A 22160-nucleotide genomic window follows, 5' to 3' on the forward strand; every position below is an offset into this window, starting at 1 on the left:
AGGGAAATAGTGAGCAGACTCTTAGCAATAATGTGTATGTAAATGGGGAAGGCAGCATTGCAGATAAAATGAGCCTGGCTAGGAGTGTGTAGATTCATAGTTTCATGTAATTTGTTATAGGTTGGATTCCAGCACCCTGTCAAGCTTGTGTTGAGTGTTGATCTGCTTGAGAGTAGAATGGCTCTACAGAGGGATCTGGATGGACTGGGTTGATGGGCTGAGGCCAGTGGCATGAGGTTCACCAAAGCCAAGTGCTGGGTTCTGGCCTTGTGTCACAACAACCCCGTGCAACACTACAGGTTTGGTGCAGAGAGCCTGGAAAGTTGCCTGGCACAAAAGGACCTGGGAGTGTTGGTCAACTGCCAGCTGAACATGAGCCTGCAGCATGCTCAGATATCAAGAAGGCAAACAGCATCCTGGCCTGGATAGTGTGAGCAGCAGGATGAGAGAAGCAATTGTCCCACTGCACTCAGCACCGTTGAGACTCCGCCTTGAGTACTGTGCTCAGTTTTGGGCTCCTCACTGCATGTAAAGCACTGAGGTGCTGAAACTTGTCCAAAGAGCAAAGAACCTGGTGAGAGATCTAGAGCACAAGTTTTATGAGGAGTGACTGAGGGATCTGGGGTTGTTTAGCCTGAAGAAAAGGAGACTTAGCTCTCAGTTGCAGCAAGATGGGAGCTGGTCTCTTCTCTCAAGTAATAAGCGATAGAACAAGAGGTAAGAGCCTCAAGTTGTGCCAGGGGAGGCTTAACTTGGATATTAGGAAAACGTTCTTCACTGAATGGGTTGTAAGGCACTGGAATAGGCTGCCCAGGGAAGTGGTGGAGTGACCACTCTGGAGGCATTTAAATGATGTATAGAAGTGGTGCTGAGGGGTGACCTGGCAGTGCTGGGTTGGACTTGATGATCTGAATGGTCTATTGCAACCAAAATGATTTAATGATTCTATATATTTAGAACCAAAAAAACCCAAACTAACAAAAAAACAGAGAGTAGGTTCTCCATCCTTACTTTGCAAGTAAGTAGTATTCATGTCTTGACTCTGACTGGAGATTCTGGTTTGTCTTCTTTATTTCAGCAACAGTTGCCTTTGGGATCATGTACTTGAAGCATTTCTTATTCTTTTTGAAGAGTTCTTCTCTAAACTTAACTTCAAAGTCGTGAGGCATCTTCAGGAATGATTATTTAGCAAGTAGAGAAATCTGATTCATGTCCCTCCTTTTGCAATTACAACTACTCTTGCACCAGTTTGTGAGACATGCCACAGTCACTGTGAAACTGGTGACTAAAATCTTCAGCCATTTCTCAAAGTTGCTTCCAAAGGGTGGTAGCACTCTGGAATAGGTTGCCCTGGGAGGTTGTGGATGCTTTCTCCCTGGAGGTGTTCAAGGCCAGGTTGGATGAGGCCTTTTGGCCTCTTCTCCCAGGCAACCAGCACCAGAACAAGAGGACACAGTCTCAGGCTGCGCCAGGGGAAGTTCAGGCTGGAGGTCAGGAGGAAGTTTTACACGGAGAGAGTGATTGCCCATTGGAATGGGCTGCCCAGGGAGGTGGTGGAGTCGCCGTCACTGGAGGTGTTCAGGAGGAGACTTGACAGGGTGCTTGGTTACATGGGTTAGTTGATTGGGTGGTGTTGGGTGATAGGTTGGACGTGATGATCTTGAAGGTCTCTTCCAACCTGGTTTATTCTATTCTATTCTATGCTATGCTATGCTATGCTATGCTCTGCTATGCTATGCTATGCTATTCTTAAGCAGCTGAGTCTAGTTCACAGGATCACAGGGTTGAGGTGTCCCTGCCCATGGCAGGGAGGCTGGAGTAGTCCCTTCCTAAGCCATTCTATGATTCTAAACAAAATGACAAAACCCAGTAGCCAGGTATTATGCAAATGATCTAATTTCTAGCTCCTTGACCTTGGTGGCTAAAAGCACAAAAGAAAGAGCTGGTTTATTTCATTTTATGTAGTGAACTGCTAATAAGCCACATCATTTCTCCCCAGAGCAAACTACTTGTATTTTCTAACACAAAGGCTACTCTTGTGAGGCACACTTTACCTTGCAAAACCTGCAGCTGTTTGCAATGTTTTGTTGCACTGCACTGATAGTTGACACACCTGAGCTTCCCTGCCAGAACAGGGACAACAGCTTATGTTTCGTGGCATGCTAGAAACCATCCGGTGTTTCAGGTGATGATCCAGTAAAGAATGCAGCCCAGTGGTACAGCAAAATGGCCATTATTTGCTGAAATGCCTACACCCAGTAATTTTATGTGGCTGGAAAAGTAATCTCATCAAAGAGCAGCAAATATCCTTTTTATCTATTTATGAAAAGTTTTTTCACTCTATACAGCTCTTGGAGTGCTGATGGACAGCAAGTTTTCCATGGGACAGCAATGTGCCTGTGTGGCCAAGAGGGTCAAAAGCATCCTGGGGTGCATGAAGAAAAGTGTGACCAACAGGGCTAAGGAGGTTCTTCTTCCCCTCTACTCTGCCCTGGTGAGACCACTCCTGTAACACTGTGACCAACTTTGGGCTCCCCAGTTCAAGAGAGACAGGGATCTAATGGAGAGAGTCCAACAGAGAGCTGTGAGGATGATTGTGGCACTTGAACATCACTCCTATGAGGAAAAAATGAGAGACCTGAGGGTGTTTAGTCTGGAGAAGAGAAGGCTGAGAGGGGATCTGATCATCGTCTATAAATATGTGAGGGCTGGGTGTCAAGGTGAAGGTGCCAGGCTCTGTTTGGTGGTGTCCAGGGATAGGATAAAGAACAACAGGTACAGGCTGGAACACAGGAGGTTCCACCTCGACATAAGGAGACACTTCTGTGTGATGAGGGTGATGGAGCACTGGAACAGGCTGCCCAGAGAGGTTGTGGAGTCTCCTTCTCTGCATACTTTCAAAACCCACCTGGATGTGTTCCTGTGTGGCTTGGCTGAGTTGGTCCTGCTTTGGCAGGGGGGTTGGACTCAGTGATCTTTGGAGGTCCCTTTCGACCCCTGGGAATGGAACAGCTTGTGATTCTAACACATACCTGAACAAGATTGGCTAAGTTCGGAGACACTGTTGTACAAGTACCTTTTATTTCTTGAAAATCTTGCCAAGTTCAGGCACAAAAGGCTTTTCTTTTAGATACATATTTGCAAGGAAGGACTTGATAGCTACTTTCAGCACTTAGTAATTTTGTTTAACACCTTTATTGTGGCCAAAGGGTTATAATATAGTGTTAGAAAGGTATGCAGTGCCTACAGAACACACCTATATCCTTCTACCAATGATGTTGCTATAGGAGGAAATAAAAGTGTTGTGCCCTCTTCCATCTTCTCTCCCACCACAAAGAAAACCAGATTTGTACATGTAGCTTTAAAATAAATCTCAACAGGAGCAGTTTATTGCTTTCTTAACAGCACATAACTAACCAGTAGTGAACTACACACTCAGAGTGATTTCATCCATGCTACGAAAGGCACCATAGTTTCCTGACTCCTGCTGATCTGCTTGATAGTCATCTTCCTCTTTACTTTGATCCTTCCAGGGCAAACACCTTCTCATGTAGTCTTTTCTCTCACACATACTGCAAGCTCTGACATTTCTATCTTAACAGATGCTATGACCCAGGCCATTTGCCAAGGGCAGGCCATGTGAGCATCCCCACAACTCACTTGTGGTATGAACTTCCATGATTTCCAACTTCTGATGTTACATAGCTGACCTGAAAACACTTACTCATGATCAGATCTCATGAGAGAAGCAGAGAAGCTTGAAGCACAAAGAAACACAAGGGAGGAAAGTCTATAGAGGAAGTGGAATGCTGTAACCATCTTGGTAGGACCCAACATAGTGAGCACAGCAGTACAGGTACAGCAAGATCAACCAATTTTCATTTGATTGCTGCCTGATGTGCAAGAGGTGTTGAAGGTGAAGTAGAAAGGAATGGAAAGATTCAGAAATAGGAAATGGTGGAGTTCAATAGCCTCATGAAGAGAGACTCTTGCTTGAAATTGATCAGTGGATAACCTCTCATTTGTCACATGATTAAAATACTGTATACTGACTCTGGATGAAAAAACCATGACCTTGTGCAGATGAGAAGAAGAAGAAGAAAGGTATTATTCAGTGCTGTCTTGGGTCACAGCAGTCAGGGATTTAGATCTTTCTGTGAAAATGTCTTTCACAGAATTATTTTGCTGAATTTTCCTATTTTCCAGTGGAATTAAGCTCTGTTTTCAGAGGCAGCAACTGATAATCCCTCATCAAGATACAATAAGCCTTTCAGCTACACCAAGTTTACTACTTTTTCCCATCCCTCCAGTCCAGGGAATAACATTTCAGTTTTCTTCTGTCAGTGCAGGGTGCCGAATGTATGGAATTGATTTCAAGCTAAAGATACTGTGGGTAGTTAGTCACAAACTGCAGAACTGCACAAAATCAACAGAAGATTAAAAAAGGCAGACAACATTGTTACCTTGGAGACCTACAATATTTGACTTTTGCTGTCTGAACGATCCTCACTGTTGAATCTTTTGGGGTTTTTGTCTGTGGTTTGTTTGGTTTTAATTCAACAATTCTGTAAATAAAGACAAAGGCTTTTGTTTGAACTTGCAAGGTTCATTTCTGTACCAGTGTGCATTTTCTGTTGTTAGAGACATTTTCATAGTGGGGCAAAGAGAGTAAAACCCTTTTCTGCTGCGCTGATGCCTTCTCCAAAAGGTGATCTGGAGAAGAATTGTAAGAAATCGCTAATTAGTGCTGGTTTCTTTCCAAAGAGTTGCCATAATTATGCAGTTTACTTAGAAAGTGACACTTGTGTTTACAGGGAGGGAAGAGGCCTCAGAAGGAACAATAGCTTCCCTGATATCTTATGAGAGCATGTGGGCAACAAGTAAGGAATGTATGTGGAAAATCATATAGACTCTTACATTTCTGTTCCTTATTCCAGAAACCCTGCTTTTCTGTTTGTGTTTCTACATGCTTTGAAGACTTTCTTGAATCTCCTCCTAGTGTCCTTGCCTTCAAAAACTCAATGTAAAGCCAGCAAGTCACAAGACCCTGTATGCTTCTTCCCTCTCCTCTAGGTGCATCCACAGCTGGGTAGCACCATGAGGATATCTCAGAGGGAATCTTCCAGCTCACCACCTGAGACACTGGAGATGGTTCACCCCAGGGAAGAGGTGTGGAGAGCCTTGCCTGAGTTTGTTGTGCTGTTTTCAGGGCCCACCCTGACTCTCTGAGGAGGGGGTTTGCCACACCTGTCCAGCACTGCACTCTTCCAGGCCTACACATGCTGCAGGAGGTTGCTGCTAGCAGCAAGACAGCCTGCTGCAGAGCATGACCACCTTTTGCTTGAGGAGGTGGCTCCCACTCAGCACAAACGACAGCAGGTCCAGGCAGCTGAGTGCACTCAGACTCAGAAAAACTTCGTTGTAGCTTTCTAACTGGTCAAAATCATTCACATGCTGTATGTAGTAGGCCCGAAAAAGGTGATAAGGAAGGAAGCAAACGATGATGACACAGATGAAGATCAAGTTTTTCACCTGGGCCCAGAACTCTTGGTGAGACCAGAGCGAGGTGGAAAGTTTTCTTGCCACTTTTACCAGGATGAAAATCTGCAGGGCCAAGAGGGCACACGTAATGCAGGCAACAGCTATGATAATGAAGTAGTTGAGGGCTTTCACGCTCTCCTGCCGCAGCTCTTTGTGGAACTTGAAGCAGGTTGTGTCGTTGTAGGAGCCGGAGCGGCCGTACTCGAAGTACAGAACCGGCACCACAAAGATCATGACGGAGAGCCAGACGGCAGCGCTGGCCGCCATGGCGTGCAGCTTCCTGTAGAACTCCACCTTGTCCTTCCACTGGAAGAAGATGAGCCAGCGGATCACCAGTGTGATCACGTAGAACAGGAAGGTCAGGTACATGTGGATGTGCACCATGGCACTCACCAGTCTGCACAGGGGCATCTTGAATACCCACTGCTTGCTGATGTAGTAGTGCAGGCGGAAAGGCACCGTCAGAAGGAGGAGGCTGTGCACCACCACCAGGTTGATGATGGCTGTAGTGGTCACAGACAGGGTGTTCATCTTGACGAGCACAAATGACATCATGATGGTCCCGAGCCCGCCTCCAGCAAGGGCAACTGAGTAGGCAGTGATCAGTATGGCACTCATGGTGTTGGTGTGAGTGAAGGCAGAGAAGGGGTCACTGCTGTTCTTAGTCTCTTCAACCATGGTCCTGATATCTTCCCTGTACATATCCTGGAAGTGAAAGAATGCACAAAGTCTAAGATGAGGTAGGAATCACAGAACCAACCAGGTTGGAAGAGACCTCCAAGATCATCAAGTCCAACCAATCACCCGACCGTATCTAATCAGCTAGACCATGGCACTAAGTGCCTCATCCAGGCTCTTCTTAAACACCTCCAGGGACATCAACCCCACCACCCCCCTGAGCAGCCCCTTCCAATGGCCAATCTCTCTTTCAGGGAAGAATTTATTTCTAAGCTCAAGCCTAAACTTCCCCCTGCACAGCTTGAGACAGTGTCCTCTGTTGCTGGTTGCCTGGGAGAAGAGACCAACCCCCAGCCAGCAGCAACCTCCTTTCAGGTAGCTGCAGATGGCAACAAGGTCTCCTCTGAGCCTCCTCTTCTCCAGGCTAAGCAACCCCAGCTCCCTCAGCCTCTCCTCATAGGGCTGTGCTCCAGACCCCTCCCCAGCTTTGTTGCCCCTCTTTAGACATGTTTGAGTAACGAGAGGGCCCACCTAAAAAGCCAGCAGACTATTCCACCCAGATCTTGCTTGAGGCCGAATCCTGGGATTGTATAGGTGGCACAAACTGCGAACAGTAGTTTTATCCAAACATCCTCCAGCCTAGAGAAAACAGATTGGGAGTGGAAGGTGCTCCAGTCCTTAAGATGTTGCTAGCACTACCCTCAAAACCAAGCCTGAGTTAGTAATATGTGGGAAGAAGAGACGCTTAGAGGAGTAACTTAATTGTGATGGTTTTGAGCTCTCTGCATTATTAGTTCTTCTCTCTTCTGAGCATCTGCACGCTTTGGCAGGAAGATCTGAGCTGCTGTTTGAATTCTGCTGCTCATTCATCAGCGCGTTTTGTTGCAACACAGATCTGCCCTTCCCAAAGCCAGACAATAACCATATGTTGATCTGTCAAAGCTGCAAGTTTTGCTTGCTACTGAGAGCTGACTTTTGCACACTTCTTCTCCACAGACAATTTCTCTGAATAAGGGATTAAACACCATGGATACCCAGGCTCCATGAAGAGCTGCTTGCTCAGATCCTGCCAGACCAGGCAGTGTGGGCAGTGCTGTCCTGGGGCTCAGGGCGATTTCACATCTAATATGTAGTAGCCAGGTGTTAAAAAATGGGGTCTTAGAAAATATGTGAGTGCAAACAGTTAGAACTGGCCCTGGCCCTAGCTAAGCCTAGATGAAAGCTAATAGCAAGTTTTAAAATACGCTATGGATTTAAAACACATTGCTGTGTCAAAGAGAGGTTAAATACAATTCCTACAATTCTAAATGTAACTTCTGGTAGGATTTTTAAGCACTACAGGATTGTGGGGGAAGGGAAGAGTTAAGCAAAGAGACAGAATCAAGGGGATGTCCACACTACAGTCACAGAAAAGAAGCAGGGGAATTTGGCCAGTGCTGGGCTCCATACAGTCTCAGTTTTACTGCTGCTGACTATGATTTTGTGGCTCAGTTGGTAGCACACCAGACCCTTAATGGGAAGGTTGTGAGTTCAAACCTGCAGTGGGCAGTAGTGTCCTCCCTACTCTAGTCCTGAGGTCTGTGATTACAGGTTGGACTCGATGATCTTTGAGGTCCCTTCCAACATTAGGAATACTGAATACTGAATACAAACTGCCTCTGGTGTGCCATTCACTTCATTGGTGAGTCCTGCAACACAGGAAGGCTTTTCTCCTGAATGAGTTCTTGCCTTTTTCCTTTTAGTACTGCAGTGTTGCTAACTCACTGAGTAGTTCCTTTGTCTCTTGAACACTCTGAGGTGTTCAAGAGGGGATTGGACATGTCACTTGCTGCCATGGTTTAGTAGTCATGAGGTGTTGGGTGACAGGTTGGACTTGATGATCTTTGAGGTCTTTTCCAACCTTATTGATACTATGATTCTATTCTATGATTCTATGATTTATGGGAGTGGTGTTTCAGCTTGTCTTCATTGTTAGGTTGCACATAATGCCAGAAGTTGGGAGGGCAAAAAAAGCTCTTCAGGAGGCTTCTCTTTTGTGGAAAAGAAGAAATATCTGTAACAGTTTTATCAACTGGTTTTGTTGGCAGTGGGGAATGAATATCTATGATCCATCTCAGGTAGTTGTGGTTGTTTCTTAGCAATATTTCTAAGCATTTTTCTCTACCAGCATCAAGATTTCTTTACACACTGAAAAGTCAGTTATTCTGTAGCTACCCCAAAAGATGTAATGCTCCATATTCATTTCTGTGATCAACATCAATAGAACTGCTGTAATTCAGACTCATGTGTTGGTTCTTGGCACTTTCTGACCTTTTCTGTTTCGAACAGAACGGGGGGACCTCAGAGCTGCCTTCCAATACTTGAAGGGATCCTGCAGGAAGGCTGCAGAGGGACTTTTCAGAAGTGTGTCTAGAGACAGGACAACAGGAAATGGTTTGAAGCTGAGGAGAATAGGTTTAGACTGGATCTGAGGAAGAAGTTCTTCAGTAGGAGGGTAGTGAGACCCTAGAACAGGCTGCCCAGGGAGGCTGTGGTGGCCTCCTTTATGGGGGTGTTCAAGGCCAGGCGGGATGAGGTCTTGATGATCTGAGTCTAGTTGAGAGGTGTCCCTGCCCATGATGGGGAGGTTGGAGGAGATGATCTCTGAGGTCCCTTCCAATCTAAGCTATTCTGTCATTCTATGAAGCTGCGTTTCACAGTTCCATGGACAACTAATTCCAGCTGTGATTTTGTACACATTCATTGCATTCCATTGTAGAGTGTAGATTTTGCTTGTAAATACAGGCTCATTTGCTTCTAACTGAGTTGGTCTGGCAAAGGTAATGCTGGGGGGAAACTTCAACCCACCACACCAGCCTACTTGGAGAAGTGAAATGGGTTGCGATGAGAAAGCTTTCTCTCAAGGGTGCTGTTGACTGGCACACCACAGCTCTTGCACAAGAAACCATGCAAGTTCCTTCCCATTCTGTTCTTCTTTCTGAGATGTTTCAGCCTCACAACAGTGCAAGCCAGAAGAGATTAACAATAGCTGTTCATCATTTTCTCCAAGTTGTTAAGCTTTCCTTCAAAAGGGTGTCTCTAAAAAGTGGCACTGCAACACTGTTTTAATTTAAAAAGCATATTTAAAGTTGTTGGGTTTTTTTTAAGTTCTGCAGCTCTAAAGACAATATGCTGGAAATGCAGGTTGGTGGGAGCAGTCCCAGCAGCAAAGCTGAGCTTGGAGAGCAAGGCACCCTCATGGTCACCCTTCAGATGTAACCCTGAAGTGCCACTTGAATTACAGGCATTAAGGAACAGATAAGCAGAAGTCAGATAACTGACAGTTAGGGCAGAAGGGCTCTGCAGAGGGACCTCAACCGACTGGACAGATGGGCGGAGTCCAATGGGATGGCATTCAACAAGTTCAAGTGCCGGCTGCTGCAATTTGGCCACAGCAACCCCATGCAGAGCTACAGGCTGGGGTCAGAGTGGCTGGAGAGCTCCCAAACAGAGAGGGACCTGGGGGTACTGATCGACAGCCACCTGAATATGAGCCAGCAGTGTGCCCATGTGGCCAAGAAGGCCAATGGCATCCTGGCCTGCATCAAGAATAGTGTGGCCAGCAGGAGCAGGGAAGTCATTGTGCCCCTGTACTCTGCACTGGTTAGGCCATACCTTGAGTCCTGTGTCCAGTTCTGGGCCCCTCAGTTTAAGAAGGACATTGAGACACTTGAAGGTGTCCAGAGAAGGGCAACAAGGCTGGGGAGAGGCCTTGAGCACAGCCCTGTGAGGAGAGGCTGAGGGAGCTGGGATTGTTTAGCCTGGAGAAGAGGAGGCTCAGGGGAGACTTTATTGCTCTCTACAACTACCTGAAGGGAGGTTGTAGCCAGGAGGGAGTTGGTCTCTTCCCTCTAGCAACCAGCACCAGAACAAGGGGACACAGTCTTAAGCTGCGCCAGGGGTGGTTTAGGCTGGAGGTGAGGAGAAAGTTCTTCCCTGAGAAAGTCATTCACCATTGGAATGTGCTGCCCAGGGAGGTGGTGGAGTCACCATCCCTGGAGGTGTTCAAGAGGGGATTGGATGTGGCGCTTGGTGCCATGGTCTAGTCATGAGGTCTGTGGTGACAGGTTGGACTCGATGATCTTTGAGGTCTCTTCCAACCTTAGTGATTCTGTGTTACAGTGTTAGGCTTGGTGACAGGATGCTGGAAATGTGCAGCTGTTAAAAATAAGTAAGAAACCTCAAAGTGACACAGGTTGCCCAGGGAGGTGGTGGAAGCCTCATCCCTGGAGGTTTTGAACACCAGCCTGGATGTGGCTGTGAGCAACCTGCTGTAGTGTGAAGTGTCACTGCCCATGGCAGGGGGGTTGGACCTGGATGCTCCTTGGGGTCCCTTCCAACCCTAACAGTTCTAGGATTCTATACTGTCTGTGTAACTACTGTCTGCAAAATGCAGCCCCCTCTGTTTATCCTGTTAGGGGCTGGCAGGCTTCACGCAGACCTTCACGTGTCCTGACAGCTGGGTTGCACAGAAGCAGCATTTGCAGCCTGCAGTGCACACACCCAGCTGAGGAGCTTCGTTTGAATTTGGGTGGGACAAAAGTTCAGTGCAAATGAAAGTTTTCTCATTTTTGACAGCCTTCATAACCTGGGAAAACGAGTGGGTGTCAGAGCTGACATTCCTTCACCGAAGCAGATTAGGTTGGAGGCAGGGAAAACACAACTATTTTTTAACAAAAGGCTGTTTAAAATGTGCATTTGTTTCACAAGCCTCCTCATTTGGTCTCAGAGAAGCTTTCTGCTGAGGGCACTGTAATTGCTTTTCGATTTGCTCTAACCCCGTGCTGTGATATGGTAATGCAGGCTATGCCACCAGAATAATCGCAGGATTATCCTCTGTTCAAAGCAACCACACACACCTGAAGCTGGGAGGATAAACATCTGCTTAAAAGAAAACAGCCAGGATTTAGACAATGGAATATCCAATCTGTGTTTACATTTAGATATTGAACTGTTCCAAGCAATTTGTAGTGACTCTTCTGATTCATTCATAGAATCATAGAATCAATAAGGTTGGAAAAGACCTCAGAGATCATCAAGTCCAACCTATCACCCAACACCTCATGACTAACTAAACCATGGCTCCAAGTGCCACATCCAAGCCTTTTTTGAACACCTCCAGGGATGGTGACTCCACCACCTCCCCGGGCAGCACATTCCAATGGCCAATCACTCACTCATTGACTCCTGTCTTGCAGGCTCTGTCTTCATGAGGCTGATACTTTGTAGTTTGAACCCAGCCCATTGAAGAACAAATAGGATGGAAAAACACAGTGAGTTAGTGCTCTTTTGTTTAAGACTTTCGCTGGGTTTACACAAAAATGGACACTGTGGAAGCCTCCTTAAAAATATTTTTTTATGGCCCTAGCTGCATCTTACCAAAGTGAACAAAGCTCCCCTCTGGGCTTTACAGGGATTTGATGATATCAAACACACACACACACTAATGGATAAGAACAAAATGAATTGTCTCTCTCTACATGAATTTTAGGTGGCAGTATAGAACTACAGAATAACAGCATGAAGAAGTATGAAGCAACATAGTGACAGGATGAGAGACGATGGGTTTATGCTTGAGGAGGGAAGATTTAGACTGGAGATGAGGAAGGAATTCTTGACAGTGAGGGTGGTGAGACACCAAAACAGGTTGCCAAGGGAGGTCATGGATGTCCCTTCCTTGGAGGTGTTCAAGGCCAGGCTGCATGAGGCCTTGAGCAACCTGGGCTGGGGGAGAGTGTCTCAATGCCAGGAGGGTCTCTTCTCCCAGGCAACCAGCACCAGAACAAGGGGACACAGTCTCAAGTTGCGCCAGGGGAGGTTTAGACTCGAGGTGAGGAGGAAGTTCTTCACCGAGCGAGTCATTCGTCATTGGAACATGTTGCCCAGGGAGGTAGTGGAGTCACCGTCCCTGGAGGTGTTCAAGAGGAGATTGGACGTGGCACTTGGTGCCATGGTCTAGTCATGGGGTCTGTGTTGATAGGTTGGACTCGATGATCCTCGAGGTCCTTTCCAACCTAAGTGATACTGTGGTACTGTGATACTGTGGTACTAGATGATCTTTAAGGTCCCTTCCAAGATAAACCATCCTACAAATCTATGGATCTATATTTTTCCTGTACTGGGAAACTACAAATAACAATGACAAAAACAGTAGTGCAGGAAAACTTTAAAATGTGTTCAAAATGAACCAGACAAATAGATTTTTTAAAAAAATGATTATTCTGAGGTTGCAAACATTGTTTTAAAATCCTTTCACATGGAAGCTTTTGTTCATTCTGTGCATACTTCCAGAGTCAAGTTTCTTTCTGCTCATCAGGTGGTGTTCACCTGGCTCCTCATTTTCTGTAAGATCAAAAGATTTTGTTCTCTAAGAACAAAAAGCAAAACATCTGAGTCATTGCCTTACTTTAGTTTTTGAGCTGTGTGGTATGTATGGTAAAATATGTGATGGTGCCCCTGTCCTCAGCCCTGGTGAGGCCACAGGTTGAGCACTGTGTTCAGTTCTGAGCACCACAGTATGGGAAAGACATTGAGGTCCTAGAGCTTGTCCAGAGAAGAACAGCAAGGCTGGTGAGGGGTTCAGAGACCATCATACAAGAAGTGGCTGAGGGATGTTGACTTGCTGGAACGAGTCCAGAGAAGAGCAACAAAGTTGGTGAGGGGTTTGGAACACAAGCCCTATGAGGAAAGACTGAGGGAGCTGGGGTTGCTCAGCCTGGAGAAGAGGAGACTCAGGGGTGACCTTATCACTCTCTACAACTACCTGAAGGGAGGTTGTAGACAGGCGGATGATGGTCTCTTCTCCCAAGCACCCAGTACCAGAACAAGAGGACACAGTCTCAGGCTGCACCAGGGGAGGTTCAGGTTGGATGTTAGGAAGAAGTTCTATACAGAGAGAGTGATTGCCCATTGGAATGGGCTGCCTGGGGAGGTGATGGAGTCGCCGTCATTGAAGGTGTTCAGGAGGAGACTTGACAGGGTGCTTGGTGCCATGGGTTAGCTGTTTGGGTGGGTTGGATTGGTTGATGGGTTGGACACGATGATCTTGAAGGTCTCTTCCAACCTGGTTTGGTTTATTCTAATTCTAATTCTAATTCTAATTCTAATTCTAATTCTAATTCTAAAGCTGGGATTGAGTAGTCTGGAGAAGGGAAGGCTAAAGAGAGATCTTGTGGCTGTCTACAGCTACCAGAGAGGAAGTTGGAGTGAGGCTGAGGTTGGTCTCTTCTCCCCAGTAATCAGCTAAAGGATGAGAGGAAATGGCTTTAAGTTTTGCCAGGGGAGGTTTAGACAGGACACTAGGAAAAACTTCATTGCTGAGAGAGTGGTGAGGCCTTGGAAGAGGTTGCCCAGGGAGGTGGTGGAGTTGCTATCCTTGTAGGTGTTCAAGAAGCTGTAGATGTGAAGCTTCAGCACATGGTTTAGTGGTCATTGCAGTTGGGTCATGGTTGGACTCGATGATCTAAAAGGCCTTTTCCAGCCTCAGTGATTCTATGGTTCTGTGACCTTTGAGCACTGTGTGCAAGGCTGGTTTTGCCCTCCTGTAGGTTTAACTCCTTTTTGTCAGAACACACAGCTGTCTTTGAGTACAAGAGTTTGGAAAGCAACAGTAACAGCATTCAGCACTTACATAAGAACATTTTAACTGACTACACCCTATTGCTTCACATTTGGTTAAAAAAACCACCCAGAAAGGACATATTGTTCTGTGGCATTCACAACAGACTGGGGGGTGATGCAGAGAGATTGCCCACTGGAATGTGCTGCCCAGGGAGGTGGTGGAGTCACCATCACCGGAAGTGCTTAAAAAGAGCCTGAGTAAGGAACTTGGTGCCATGGTTTAGTTGATGAGATGGTGTTGGGTGACAGGTTGGACTCGATGACCTCAAAGCTCTTTTCCAACCTGGTTAATTCTGTATTCTGTAGATTATCTTATTCCAGTTTGCAGCTTTAACACTAGCTGACAGCTGTTCAGATAATGTTAAAAAGTGATCATAATAACAATGCTGAGATCTTACCTAGGACCTTTCTGCAACTGATCTCAAAGCTCTCTTAAAAGGCACATCATTGTCAGCTGAAACATCTGTGGCAAAGCCAGATAGAAAGCAGAGATAACCTTAAATCAGCTCTGAAGTTAGGCTTGTTGTGGCTTCTTGTAGGTCTTGTTCTGGAATAAATACATCCCAATGAGTAGTGGGAAGAAAGCCAAGATCTCCTAAAGACCTGCAGGTAGCATCTGAATGTGGTTGTTTTTAACAAAGGAGTTCCATAACATCGTTGCTATATGTGTGTTAATATGCAAAACATTGCTGGGACATATATTGGTGATGCATACAATAATTGCATAACATACGAGCTGTATAATGGTGCTGACAAATAATCATGTTGTTCACCCTCCAATCCTGCCTCCAGTTCTGGTGTCCCCAGCTGAAGAAGGACATACAGCTGTTGCAGTGAGTCCAGAGGAGGCCACAAAGATGATCCAGGGGCCCCAACACCTCTGCTATGAGGACAGGCTGAGGGAGCTGGGGGTGTTCAGCCTAGAGAAGATGCCGGGCAGACCTTCTTGCTGCCTTCCAGTAGTTGAAGGGATCCTACAGGAAGGCTGCAGAGGGGCTTTTCATAAGAATGTTGAGCAAAGGGGGGATGGTTTTGAGCTGAAGGAGAGCAGGTTAAGACTGGATTTTAGGAAGTTTTTCAGTAGAGGGTGGTGAGATTCTGGAACAGGCTGCCCAGGGAGGTTGTGGCTGCCTTCTGCCTGAGTGTGTTCAAGGCCAGGCTGGATGAGGTCTTGATGAGCTGAGACTAGTTGAGAGGTGTCCCTGCCCGTAGCAGGGTGGCTAGAGTAGATGATCCCTAGGGTCCCTTCCAATATAAGCCATTCTCCTTCACTATCTCACAACCTTTCCCTCCTTTAGAAGCACCAACCCTGGACCTCATTCCATGCTGAAGTACAGCATAGGAATAAAACTACTTCAAATTTCCACTCATCCTTATCGTAATCCAGATACTTCAACAGAGAAGCACTGCAAACAAATCAAAACCTTAATCCACATCCAAACCTACTGCACTTCTTTAGCAGTGTATGTGTGTGTGTCACAACTGGTTTAACACCTGTCATTTGCCCAACGTCCCCCATACCTGCTTCTGTTTGCTATTGTCACGTTGCTTTGGCCTCCGTGTTTGCCACTGAGGACAGGAGGCGCCATCTGAACTGCATGCAAAGGGTAGCTGTGCAAGCTCCAGTTTAAATGGATCACTTTGAGGTTTCTTACTTATTTTTAATGGCTGCACATTTCCAGCATCCTGTCACCAAGCCTAACATTGTCTTGTTCTGCTGGATCTTACTAGTTCACATTTGCTGCATGCCAGGAGGTTTTTCAGGAGATATGCCTTTCATCAGGACCCCGGCACAGCCATTCACTCATTAGCCAAGTTCCTCCTCACCAGAATTCTGACAACCCCAAACAAACAAATAGAATAAATATTTACAGGGGGATGCATTGTTTGTGCCACAGGATAACATTAGGACTGCAGAGAATTAAATCATACACGCAGAACCATGCTGAGCCTATATTCATATATGCCTTTCTGAGAAGGAAAAGCCCTTCTCTTCACCTGAAAAGTCAGTGCTCATCCTGAAGTGTGTTTGAACCCTGTCCTAGCCTCTCACTAATTGCCTGCTGAGGAAGGCAGCACACAGTAAGGAAAAGGATTACAGCACAAGTCTGTTGCTTCTTGCCCTCAAAATGTTTACTGCGATTGCTAATGCTGGTGCACTCCCAGGTTGTTTATTTCATTTGATTGCTGGCTGCAGAGGTAATACAAACTCCATCATCAGATGCATGGAAAAAATAATTTTACTAATGATTGCTGCCATGCTGAATATGCAGATGCAGATACTTAGGAAATTTAGTATGCTAAAATGTGTCATCTGTGTTGGCAGAGGAACAAACCTCCCTACAGTAGTCTAAGACTCTCCACCTAGGAGCAGCACAGAGAGCAAAGCTTAGGAGCTGTACTGCTAGATTGATAATGAAGGTGGTTTCCTATCTCAGCATAAGCACAGAGAAACACAAGACACTGCAGTTCAGTTAGAGAGGAACTTAAGGTTCCTCCTATCTCTATCCTCCAAAATGAGGAATTTACTGCAAGGAAATTGTTTCACACTGCATTCATAAAGGACACTGATTTGCAAGAGCCTTTCCTGACCAGCATGGCTCAAGCCTGCATGATGGAATGGGGCACCCTGTGCATGCAAGTGTTCCATGACATAAAAGTTGCTTGGGCAGAAATGGTGCTTTTTTTTGCTGCTAAATCTGGAGGTTGCTGTTCTGAGCTAACAATAAGCAGTTGCATTAAAATTGTCAGTGTGCTTGCCAAAGTGTGAAGCTAATTGTGTTAGAAATAAACTCATTACTGATGCATTTTTCAAGGCTTTTGCCTATTTGAAGTTCAGCTGAAACGTTTAAAGATGCAGCTAGAGAATCCAGCCAGAAGCAGCTGTAGAAGCGCCTACAGTAAAGGCTGTGGGAGGAGTACCCACACCTGCCCTTTGTCCCACTGTCCTCCTGACCCCTTTTCTCTTAGCCTCTCTCCCCCTTTTGTTGAGACAGGACTCCCCAGAGCATCTCAGGCCATGCTGCTTGTGAGCATAATGCTGCTTTGCCAGTCCAAATCTGTTTATTTGTTATGGTGCTGCCAGTCCTAATCTCTTTATTTGCTATGGTGTTGCACAGGACACCAGTACCACTGGGCCCTTATTCTTGGTTGGTCTTTAGATCTCTCAGCAAAAAGTAGAACTGAAAACAATAAACTATCACTTAGCTTCGCTGCCTAGCTTCTATTAATTTCACCTGAATGTTCTGCCCATCTCTCTGATCACTGGAAATCACAAGCACCCAATGTTTTACCTCATTATTCAATACAGCTCTTGTGATGGAGCCAGGCTGACAGAGCATTCCCATGTCATGTTATAAGCCCTACATGATAGATAAAAACATAATGGGAGTCAGTGGAGCATGGTGGAGGGAAAGCCACAAAAGCAGCAGCATTAGTTGGTACAACAATGTATGATGCAGGAAATGCCCTGTGCAGACGTGAGCTCTGATGTGGAAACAGGGCAGCCACAGTAGGGCGATGAGGTGACTTTAGCTTCTCAGCAGGATTTCTTAGACCAGCCACAGCAACCTGCCTCTTTAGCCCCATTGCTTCTGATACTCAAGTGAGCACTTGAAGCACCAGTTCAACAGATATTCCCCAAATATCTTGCCTGTTGACATCAGTGATGTCAAGAATTTGAGGAGATTAAGAAAATAAACCCAGGCAGTGAACGTATTTAATTGCACTACTGGAGTGGAAATAGGAAGCATCAGCGCACTGAGGAGAGATTCCCTTTGCCAGCTTGCTTTTCTCTCTGCACCATCAGATCAGGATCATCCCTGAAAGTGACTCAATGGTTTCTATAGCTCTCACGGGGAGAGGTCTCACCATTCACTGCCGACTACCATCAGCACAATGGAAAGTGCAAATGAAGCAATGCCTGCTGAGTATCCGCTCCAGATTTTCCTTGTGCCTCTTCCTTCAGCTAAAACTCTTTTCTCCCTAATTTCACTTAAGAAGAAAGATTTCACTCTGTTCAGTGAGCTGACAATAAGATAATGAATTCTGAATCTAAAGCTATCTGCACTCAATTTTCAGATTCAGTTTTCTCTAGACAAGTTACTGAGCATCTGAGCTTTCTGTTCCCACGTGTAAGATTATCCTCACATGAACTTCATTTCAGCTGTGTACCAGAGCTCTTTGCTAGGTTAGGTTAGGAAGAAGCCAATTAATCTGATGAGAAGTCCCAGCATTATATCTTGTTTTGCCTTTTTTTTCTCAGAACTTCTTTTTTTTCAGATCAAGCAAGAAGCAGGCTACCCATGTTGATTTAAGGGTCAAAAGGTGGTCTCTGCATGGCTCTGACAAAAGATAAGCATGTTACCCTATGGCTTTGAGGCAGGCAAGCATCTCAGAACCTAATGCCATGCAGAAATGTCTAAGCTATCTTTAAATAGGTAGCTGGTGATAAATTTGTGTTGGTGTGCCACTCCCTCTAGTCAAATTTATCCCAGTTTTCCAGGCTTAGAAGCTGTGTTACTTTCAGTGCTGTGGGTAACTCCTCCAGAGCTACACTCAGTGCCTCTTCATGACACTGCAGAAAGCCACATGTGCACATCCCAGTTTGTGTCTGTTGTGGTTGTTGAATCACAAAATCATCCAGGTTGTCAGGGACCTCTGAAGACTTTATGATCAGTGAAAGCAGGGCTTTGGACTGGGTTTTCTAGGGTCCCACCGAGCCAAGCCTTGAATATTTCTAGCAAGAGAGATTCTGCTGCTTAAATTTTTCAGTATTTGTCTCAGACCAGGAAGAACAAACCTGGACACAACATCCAAGGCATGGCCTAATGGGTGCTAAGTGGAGTGGAATAAACCACATTCCTGAGTTGCTGGCTGTGGTCCTTGATCTGCTGCTTGTATTCCTGTTGATGCAACTATTGCTGGCCCAGCCTTCCAGCCTCCTGCAGTCTCTCTGGTAGCTCTTCCTTTTAGCATCTCTCTCCTCCCACTTTGTTGTCATCTGCAAACTTGCTAAGGGTTCATTCAGTCCTGTCCTCCCAATTTTTCATAATGCTCTTGAACAGCAGCAGGCTCAGCACTGGCCCCCAAGAAACTCCACCTGTGATTAGCTGGTGGCTTGTCTCTGAGCCATTAGCCACCAGCCTTTCAGCTCAGAATTTTAGCCAGTTCTCTGAGAAACTTGTGGTACACCCATCCAGAAAAGCTCTGCAACACCAATCAAAGGGAAAACCCCATCACTCAGGATTCCTTTACTGCCTTCCTGGTGACTTCTTGTACACTTTGAGCAACAGGAGAGCAGGCATAGAAAATTTAGTATCAGAGTAGATAACCCATGGCTAAGCCACATGAGCAAAGCCTCTCAAGAAGAGGGCACTAAATGACTCACCAGCTACCCTTGTTGAGCTCTGCAAGTGTCTGAGAGCATCAGAGAAGGTATCCAAAAACACTGAACTGAAAGCAGAGCTGGCAACCTTCTGAATCTCAGCGGGGCTTGTGATCCTCAGCTGCTGAGGTGATTTGGAAAAAAATGACTCTTCATGAAAGAGTATCAAAGCCTAAGAGAAAGATAGCAGAAGCACTATGGAAATGTCCTTCATAATCTTTGTTTTAAAGACTGATTGTCCAAACCAGCACCACTACTCTTGTCCTTCTGGTTTAGATTTTCTTTTAATCAGTTCATTTTCAGAAAGGATTATGAAAGTGTGGATGGTATTGCAAAAGGAGCTCAGGTGTCCTTCCTGCAGAGCTGACTCCCAACATACACATTTAACAGAATCACACAATTACAGAATCATAGAATGGTTTGGGTTGGAAGGGACCTTAAAGATCATTCAGTTTCAATTCCCCCACCATGGGCAAGGACCAGGCTGCTCAAGGTCTTGTCCAACCTGACCTTGAATACTTCCAGGGAAGGTCATCCATAACCTCTCTGGGCAACTTGTTGCAGTGTATCACCATCCTTACTCTAAAGAATTTCTTTGTAATATCCAACCTAAATCTACCTCCCTCAAGCTTCAATCCATTCCCTCTCATCCTATTACTAAAAGCCTTTGTAAAAAGTCCCTCCCCAGCTTTCTTGTAGACCCCCTTCAGGTACTGGAAGGCTGCTGTAAGATCTCCCTGGAGCCTTCTCTTCTCCAACTACCTTCGACTTTGCTTCCACAGGTTTCACAAAACGACATTCCAAACTGCTGCAGTGGACTAAAACCCTGCAGCACTTTCAGCTTCCTCCCTGTAAGTCTTCCTCCCAGCTCTGCTTTAAGCTTACCTCCCACCAGGAAGCCTTCAGCTCCATCCAGATCTGCAGCCATCTCATTTGAGTTCAGTCATGTTTCCCTCCTCCTCTCCAAGGTGAGGGGCAAAATACTCCTCCTGTACGTCTGACTGCTCAGTACCTTTGCAGCCCTTACCCACAGACTCTCTGGCAGCACAGCGGAAGGCTCACCTCGTTCTGTACAGCTCCTGGACCTTGCAGAAAGTGCTGATGAGCAGCTGCAAGTGCAACCCAGCTCTGTCTGCTTCCTGAAATTTCACACACTTCCCCACAAACCACAAACATCTGACAGAGGAGACCGGACCAATTGTCACCATCTCACACATTGACTGACGCTCATCTCTCTTTTATTTTATTCATTTATCCTTCTTTCCTCCAACAATTATGAAACATTTCCAGTTGTAGTAACATGTATCTGCTTGTAAGCCAGAAAGAGAGAGGACTAATTGGACTGAAAGTGGAAGAGCAGTCTTGTGTGTGGACATGTGGATAGAGGCATTTCTCTCCCCTGGTGTGAAGGCCATTCAGCCTCTCAGCAGCATTTGTTCAGCTGCTCACACTCCTGAGAGGTGAATGTATTCATTTTAAACCCTTTCAGGAGTTTTGCTCATGATGCAGTGGTAAAATATATGTAGTAATCCTGAAGCAGGGCAGCCTGCAAGGCTGAATGCTTTCTGGTGCTCCTGAAAGGTTTTTCTCTTGTTATCACACAGCAGTCTCCCAGAGAGGTGTGAGTACCTGCTCTCCATGGGCTCTTTGTAGTCTTTGGTCTCCTTAGAAATGAAAAGTGACTGAGCCCTTTTATAAATTAAAAGGATAAACCACATGAAAAGAAGAAAGTTTTGGCAGGGATTTGCTATGATCCTCTGCATTATACACTGCTGGCTGTATTCTTAATTGCATCCAGTTTAGATATCCACTGCCAGAAATCTGGCAGAGCAGCAGAGATACATGGACAGCTTCTACTATTGTTTCACCCTCTTTAGTTTCATAGAATCATAGAATAGCCTGGGTTGGAAGGGACCTCTAGAGGTCATCTAGTCCAACTCCCCTGCAGTGATCAGGGAGATCCTGCACTAGATCAGGCTGTCCAGAGCCCTGTCCAGCCTCACCTTGAATATCTTCATGGATGGAGACCCTACCACCTTCCTGGGCAACCTGTTCTAGTGTTCTACCACCCTCATGGTAAAGAACTTGTTCCTAGCATCCAATCTAAATCTGCTCTTCTCTAGTTTAAAATCATTGCTCCCTCATCCTATCCCTACAGGCCTTTGCAAAGAGTCTATCTCCACCCTTCTTGAAAGGTACTGGCAGGCTGCTGTTAGGTCTCCCTGGAGCCTCCTCTTCTCCAGGCTGAACACCCCTGGATCCGTCAGCCTGTCCTCATAGCAGATCTGCTCCAACCCCCTGAGCATTTTGTGTCCCTGCTCCATCAGGTCCATGTCTTTCCTGTGTTGAGGGCTCCAGATCTGGCTGCAGTTGTCCAGACGAGGTCTAAGCAGAGTAAAATGGCAGGGTCCCCTCTCCCATCTCTGGCCAGGCTGCTTTTGATGCAGCATAGGATGCCATTGCCCTCTGGGCTGCAAGCTCACACTGTCTGCTCATGTCCAGCTTCTTGTCCATCAGCACCCCCAAGTCCTTTTCTGCAGGGCCGTCCTCTATCAGTGATGCCCAGGATAGCTGCAAAAGCTGGCTGTGCAAGAAGTATTAGGACAAAGTAAGCTATATTTAAAAACTTGAAGATACATTCCCAGGAGTTTCAGTGTGAGTAATAAAAGTGTTCAGAACAAGGACATTCTCTTTCTTCCAAATTAAGGGGATATGCTTAGGGACTTTTAAATCCAAAAGCTCATTAAATGTTCTGCTCTGTCCCTGTGTTAAGATTCTACAAGATAAAAAGCAAGAGTTCCAGAAAACATAATGCTATCTGCAGCAAAGCCTAACTGCTCTTTCCAGAGTTTAATAAGGAAAATATTGCTACAGTTACTGGCTGAGCTTAAAAAAT

General features: G+C 45.8%; 1 protein-coding gene across 3 annotated transcripts; it reads right to left on the reverse strand.

Annotated features, from left to right (window-relative positions):
- Window positions 1–2932: 2932 nt before the first annotated feature.
- On the reverse strand, window positions 2933–20348 carry LOC137448423 (probable G-protein coupled receptor 141). 3 transcript variants are annotated; one of them, XM_068152958.1, is made up of 2 exons: window positions 20150–20348; window positions 2933–6246 (listed from the first exon to the last, which is right to left on the reverse strand). In XM_068152958.1, exons 1-2 carry the CDS (start codon window positions 20195–20197, stop codon window positions 5299–5301), a joined length of 996 nt encoding a protein of 331 aa, XP_068009059.1. In that variant the 5' UTR covers window positions 20198–20348; the 3' UTR covers window positions 2933–5298. The 3 variants fall into 3 exon arrangements, with proteins under 3 accessions (XP_068009059.1, XP_068009060.1, XP_068009061.1); XM_068152959.1 differs by having other exon boundaries at window positions 20327–20344; XM_068152960.1 differs by lacking the exon at window positions 20150–20348 and adding an exon at window positions 14277–14354.
- Between the last annotated feature and the right edge of the window lie 1812 nt (window positions 20349–22160).

This window comes from Melanerpes formicivorus, unplaced genomic scaffold (genome assembly GCF_026170545.1).
Source record: "Melanerpes formicivorus ecotype bairdi unplaced genomic scaffold, bMelFor1.0.p_v2 SCAF_24, whole genome shotgun sequence".
Lineage (NCBI taxonomy): Eukaryota > Metazoa > Chordata > Aves > Piciformes > Picidae > Melanerpes > Melanerpes formicivorus.

Bases quoted from the DNA above. Each gene is read 5' to 3' on its own strand.
- LOC137448423 (XM_068152958.1), bottom strand. From the start codon at position 20,197: ATGAGATGGCTGCAGATCTGGATGGAGCTGAAGGCTTCCTGGTGGGAG. The intron at 6,247-20,149 runs GTAAGCTTAAAG...TTTCACTTCCAG, and splicing joins TGAAGGCTTCCTGGTGGGAG to GATATGTACAGGGAAGATAT.